The 6,399-nt window shown below is 51.2% G+C and overlaps 1 protein-coding gene across 1 annotated transcript; it reads left to right on the top strand.

Annotated features, from left to right (window-relative positions):
- The first annotated feature begins 3,703 nt into the window (after positions 1–3,703).
- Positions 3,704–5,990, top strand: PRR15 (proline rich 15). The gene has a single exon (XM_045865123.2). It carries the CDS (start codon positions 4,970–4,972, stop codon positions 5,375–5,377), a length of 408 nt encoding a protein of 135 aa, XP_045721079.2. The 5' UTR covers positions 3,704–4,969; the 3' UTR covers positions 5,378–5,990.
- Positions 5,991–6,399: the final 409 nt, after the last annotated feature.

The raw sequence follows: 6,399 nt of genomic DNA, 5'->3' as shown, positions 1-6,399 counted from the left end.
GAAGGAAGGGAAAGGATGAAAAGAGTAAATGTAAAAATAGGGGTAAAAGGAACAGACATTAACCATGGTTAACCCTGGGTGAAATGAATATAAATGACCTTTATTTTCTTCATTTTGATTAGCTGTATTTCTTAAATTTTCTCATTGTGTGTTTTCCATTGCCCAGTTCCCACTATAAATGCTTTAAGGGAAAATAATTTCCCAGCCTCCAAAGCAATGCCAGGTTTGCTAGGATTACAAAGGTTTAACGTTGAAAGTTCTTATTTTAATTTCTAGTATGCAAATCTTGCCCTCTAGGAATTCATTCTCTTTCACCTTTGAGTATTATCATTTATTGCACTTAAAGGTGCACCTGAGAAAGAAGCAATTTAATTAGAAAGAAAGAGAGAGGAAGGAAAGAAATGTCCTTACTTAAGCCATCAACACATTTTGAAAAATAAAAAATGACAAGATAAAATATTAAGAAAAGTAAGCATTGCCCAATCCAAGCATATTTAAATTCTGTAATATTAGAAGTCACCTACTATTCACTGGATAGATAAATCAACTTTTCAATCAAAGTGGCTTATTTTACAGATGAATTCCCTGACTCTATAAACTTTCCCATCACTTAAACATTTCACTAAATCCTCCTTCCATGAGGAACTTTCCAGATTGGTCAGAAAAAAAAATGTGACAATACTATCTTTTTTCCCTTTTGAACAATATCATTTTTTTCTCTAACTCTAATAGACTGTACCAAGGAGGAACACTTTTTGGCTGCTAGTAACAGGAAACTGTATTTAAATCTGTGCTTAAATCATAGGAATATATTACCTCACTCAACCAGTAGTCTGGAGGTAGATGGTTCCAGGGTTCTTTCAGGGGCTTATCGATATCATCAAGACCCAGACACTTCTCACACTCCCATGCCATCGTCCTTGGCATGTTGGTTTTTATTCCCGTGCCTGTTGCCTCAGTTTTGCAAAATGGCTGCTGCAACACCAGACATTACATCCTCATGCTATGCTTAAATGTAAGAATCAAGGGCATAGCAAAAGATGGTCTTCTCTCAGAAGGCTCTGTCCTTTATCCAGGGAAGAAACATTTCCAGAAGTCTTCCTTATGGCCCCAAAAGTCAGAACTGGATCATACGGGTACTCCTAGTTACAAGGGAGGCTGTGAAAGTATCTCCTTTTTAAGCCCTCCTCCTTGATCCAGTATCTTCATCTGTAATGGGATATCACTTGAATGACTTGTCCTGTCCTCCCCTCCCAGGGGGTGGCCTGCCTCTGTTCCAGTCCTGGTGCTCTGACTGGAAGTTTACTCTCTAAAACTAATTGCAATAAATACGTGAAGTTGTCTCACTTCCAAATACACACTGTTGTGCCTATCACTTAAAAATCCAAGAATGCTAAATTTAGAAATTAAAGATATAAAGTATTCATATTTTATCGTAGTTCAGGCATTGAAATACTCTATAAAAATGTCTTTCCACTAATTCTACATTGTAAGTTATTTGAGGTAGTCATCATGTCTTTCACTATTTTTTATGCTTCAGAAAGTCCTCAGAACAAAGATGCTCAGATGTCAGTTGCTCTATACCCACTCCTTAAGGGGAGTTACTCATGACCTAAAGGAACATCAAAATAGTGCTTTGAAAAGGAAGAGCATCCTGGAAGACGAAGCAGTTTGTACCTCTGCTTTCATTAGTGAAAATGACCTTATGCCAATGCCTTTCTACCCAACCAATGAAAAGTACACATATGTTCCCAGGAGCAAAAAGCCCCCTGAACCCTTGCGGAAATCACTGGTTCACTTCCCTTGCGGCTCAGGGCTGGATTTGTACTCCCCGGGTGGAGTGCCTGTCCACTGGACTTCCAGAGCTGAGGGAAGGAAATCCACATCCTCACTTATTTTAAGAGACCAAGACTGTCAGGGGGCGGTCTAACGTGCTAGTGAACACCGTGGGAGCAGGATCAGACCTCCTGGGTTCAAATCCGACTCTGTTAACCAGGCGTGCAACTTTGAGCAACCATTTAGCTTTCAGCGCTAGGGTCTCCTCGCCCATCAAGTGAGGAAAACAACAGCACCTACGTCCTAGGGCTCCTGCGAGGAGTAGACGAGTTAACCCCCAGAAAGCGCTGGAAACAGCGCCTGGCTGGCACACAGCGAACCGTTAATATTCCGCCTTTCGACTTAGAGTGCCTGCAACTCTGCAACATTTTGCCTGGGAATTACAGCTCCTGGGAATTACAAAACTGGAATCCTGGGAGCTGAGTGGCCATGGCTAGGGACCCGGAGAGGAAGGGAGAAAAGAAAACGGGGCAGGGGCAGGGGCAGAGAGAGAGCTGGGGCGACATTTACGCAGCGGCGCCCACCTACATACAGCCTCGGTCACCTGGTCTACCGTCTCCTCTACCGTTTCTTCTTGGAGAAGGAGTCGGACCGGCGAGCGGCGCAGCACGGCGTTTCTCCAATCAGACACCCCAGGCTGGCGCCACGTACGCGACCTGATCCAATCTCGTCCCCAGGAGGGCGGGAACGCGAAGTTCCTACCTGCACCTGTGGCAGCTGTGGCCGCCTCCTCGGTTGTTTGTTGTTGGGTTTTTTTGTTGTTTTTTTTTCCCCCCATCTGACCCGGGGTTCTGGTTTCTCGAATCACTTGGCGAATAACCAGCAGGTGGGCAGAAAGATCTCTTTTCCAGTGCAGAGGACCGACGTGTAGGCAGGTTCAATGCAGCAGAGTGAGCAGCCGAGGTCCCATGTCCCCGCGGCTGCCGGGAAGAGGCGCTAGCAGGGAAGAGGGACGCGCGCGAGAATGAAAGGCTTACTAACCCGGAGAGCCTGCCTGGGTACTTACCTGGGGCAGTGAGCCTGGCACCTGTTCGCCGGGCGCCCTCCGGCCGGAGCCGAACTCGCCGCGAGCCCAGAACTGCCGCCACGCTGCGGCGGGCAGAAGCTGGAGGCGCCCGGGGAGACCAACAACAGCAATCGGCTTAGCTGGACTGCAGAGATTTCGGCTGACCCACCTTCCAGAAAGAAGCCCGACCTCCCCAAGACTGCGCGGGAGGGACGCTGCGCCCGGCTTCCAGGTTGTCCCAAGTGCACCCCCTCCGTTCTCTTGGAGGCGAGGGCGACGCGGAGTCGTGGGATCCTGGGAAGCCCGAACAGGTGAGCGATTAAGATTATTCTGCGTCCGCCGAAACAGAGCCCATTCCCGGGAAATTGCGAGCCGCAGGCGCTCCGCGTACATTTGCGTAATTTGCAGTCTTTTCCTTGCGCAATTAGTGCAAAGCGTTTCCGCGCACACAGTTGGTTGTGAAAAAGAGAATGTAGGGTGGAAGGCAGAAGGCAGCCATCAGGACACCCCCACCACCAATGAATAATTTGGGGGTGCTTCTCCGATCTGTACAATAGAGGGAGCAGGATGTTTGCAAACCCAGCTGCCAACTGTGCCTGGTGGTTGTGGGTGCCTTTTTACGGGAAGAACTTTTGGCGGTTTTATCTTCTATTGTTTTCAAGTCGCAGCCCGAGTGTGCCCTCGGGGCGTCTGGGGAGGAGCCGGGGTCCAGGTTTCTGCGGCGGAGGCCGCCGCGCCGCCTCGCGTAGGCGCTCCAACTTTCCCAGCGGTTCCGGGAGCGGAGCCTCCAACAACAAACACCTCTGAAGTTTCGCTCCTCGGCGCGCGGGCAAATCCCGGGAGCGCCAGGCGCGTGGGATGGGAAGGAGCCCAGAGGAAACCTGGAACTGCTCCGCGGCACCAGCGAATCCTGCGCATTCGTAGAGTTAGCGCCCATAGACCCAGCACAGAAAGTGTTCACAGGACACTCGCTTCCGATATTAGCACCTTCAGGGTCAAGAAACAGCCTTTTCGCTCCGCAGAGCGCTGTTTTAAAAGTTGGGGAGAAGCCCGACGGTTTGGAGTTCCTGGTTGCGCACAGCGTCTTTCCTCTCTGGAGGGAGGAATTGCGAAAAGAAAAAAAACCAATCAAACAGAAATCTTTCATTTGTAACTAAAAATCTCAAGAGTTGCCTGGTACAAATAGGCTCGGTGCATATTTTAATACAGAACTAAGAGAAGAGGACATTTGGCGCTTGGCCTCATCTCAACCATCCGCCGGCTTCAAAGAGACGTAAGATTGGTCTCTGGGGAATAAAGGGAAGCGTGGGATGGCAGTTTTCAAGGGAAGTTAAGTCTAGACATGCTTCTCTGAAAGCGACAAGGCGGAAGTTCTGTCAAAAGCAGAATTTAAAAGAAAAAACACCGTGAGCTTGTCCCTCGCTCTTATTGGCGTGTAAATTCCCCCTGAAAAATCACATGGAAAAGGGTCATGTGACAGAAGTCTATGGAAAAAAGCCTTTGAGGGACATTTCGGAACTGTTGACAGGGGTCTCATATTCAGTGCTCACCAATAGGGGGGACGTGCTCGCTCCCGGGCGCCCTATTCCCAGGTGCTCATCGAAGAGGAGGCCCCTCTGTGCCAAGTGGGTCACCTTTGGGCGTCCCTCTACAGTCGGTAAAGGTGACGGGACAGGCCAGCTTCCCTCTCGAGCCGGGTTCATTCAGATGCCCGGGAAACTCCTCTGGGGTCCCGGGGCGCGCGGACCACCGCACCCGCCGGGGAGGCCAGGCAAGGTTTGAGGCGGGGGAATGCCAAGCTGTCTGGAGACCAGACGGTGGCGCCCTGGGGGCCACTCACCCGCCTTCGCCCTCTGGGGCGCAACGGGGCTCTCGGAGGGCGGCGCAGCTCCGGGCGCACGGCTGCGGGCTCTCGGACCCCGCGGATCGCGTGCCGGGCGGGGCGAGGGGAGGAAGCGCGGTTGGGGGCACGTGACTTAGACACCCCCCCCCCCCCCCGTAACTAAGTTCTGTTTGCTTCCACCCGCACAGGCGGCTGCCTAGGCTCCCACCCCGCAGACCGCCCGCCCCGCCGGGAGAGCGGGCCCTTCCCCACCCGCCGCGCCCCGGACCCCCGGCCGGCCGGCCATGGCCGACAGCGGCGGCACGGGCAGCTCCGGGCCCTGGTGGAAATCGCTAACCAGCAGCAGGAAGAAAAGCAAGGAAGCCGCGGTAGGGGCGCAGCCTCCCGCGCAAGCCGCCCCCGGGGAGCCCGCGCCGCCCGCGCCGCCCGCGCCGCCCGCGCCGCCCAGCCCGGACTGGACTAGCAGCTCCCGGGAGAATCAGCACCCCAATCTCCTCGGGGGGACCGGCGAGACCCACAAGCCAGACAAGTTGTGCGGGGAGAAATCGGGCTGCAGCCGCCGCAATTTGAAGATCTCGCGCTCCGGCCGCTTTAAAGAGAAGAGGAAAGTGCGCGCCACTCTGCTCCCTGAAGGAGTCAGGTCCCCGGAGGAGGCGGACTTCCCTGGCGACCCGCACGGCGACACGCAATAGCCAGAGCGCTCCAGGACTGTGTCTCTTCCCACCACTCCCCCCTACCCCCAGTTCCAAACCCGAGATTTCTGGCCCGCCCCAATACCCGGTGTCTCATCCCAACTTGAGAGTATTCACACAAGGCCTCCACGATTTTATTTTCCTGGAAATCGAAGTGTCCACTGAGTTTTCAATATTTCATGACTCAAGGAGTCATTGAGTATTTATCTGTGCTAAGAGAAGATACCTGCCACGGAGGAAGTTGGCATAATTATTTTTTTCCCGAAAAGTTCTCCCGTGGCCTCCACCCCTTGTGCCACCTGGGGAGTGAGAAGGGTACTTCTCTGAGTTGGTATCCCAGCTGGGACTGCACAGCCCCTCAAATGAGGAGGCCGTGCTCTGATTCAGGACTTGCTATTGGAAAGCAAATTAACGCCAGAGAAATGCACTTTAGACGTACTTCAGTAGACTCAGACCTTAAGTGAAGGGACAAGAGAGGGCAGGAAACTTTAGGTAGAAGCATTTTTAAGTAAGGCACGATTGCTTTTGATGTTGAACTACAAAACCGTACTGCCTATTTTAGTGTGGACTATTAAAATTGTTGCACTGTAAAACTTAAGGTGACTTTTGTGTTTTTTCCATTGCAAGACTGAAGTCCATCATACTTAAAAGCAGGCATGCAAAAGCCAAAGTGACAGAGTTAATCATTTGCCACACAACCTAACAGCTACTCTCGGCAAGCTACAGGGAGGCGAACATTTCTGAAAACCATTAACACCCAGGCTGGAACCAGTTGACCCAATATCTCTATTTACTAACTAAATTTGAGGAAGGGAAGGAGCAGTACTAAATAGTTACCCCTAAATTCTCTTTGTTACTTCATACAGTAGAGTAGCTCACAACGCCAGTAATAATTCTTTTTACTGTCCATCGTTAACCTTACTAACCATTGTCTGAAAACACTTACTCAGATGGACTGAACTCTTCGTTTGTGCAAAGCTCACTTCTTTTCCCACCCCTTTGCTTCAGAAGCTTATTTCTTT

This window comes from Mirounga angustirostris, unplaced genomic scaffold, assembly GCF_029215605.1.
Source record: "Mirounga angustirostris isolate CCGP_5_RB_7025 unplaced genomic scaffold, mMirAng1.0.hap1 SCAF_12, whole genome shotgun sequence".
In the NCBI taxonomy this organism is placed as follows: domain Eukaryota; kingdom Metazoa; phylum Chordata; class Mammalia; order Carnivora; family Phocidae; genus Mirounga; species Mirounga angustirostris.
The sequence above is the reverse complement of the archived record's forward strand: the minus strand, read 5'-3'. Positions and strand labels throughout refer to the sequence as shown.

Excerpts from the sequence above, each read along its gene's own strand:
- PRR15 (XM_045865123.2), top strand. The coding sequence starts at position 4,970 with ATGGCCGACAGCGGCGGCACGGGCAGCTCCGGGCCCTGGTGGAAATCG.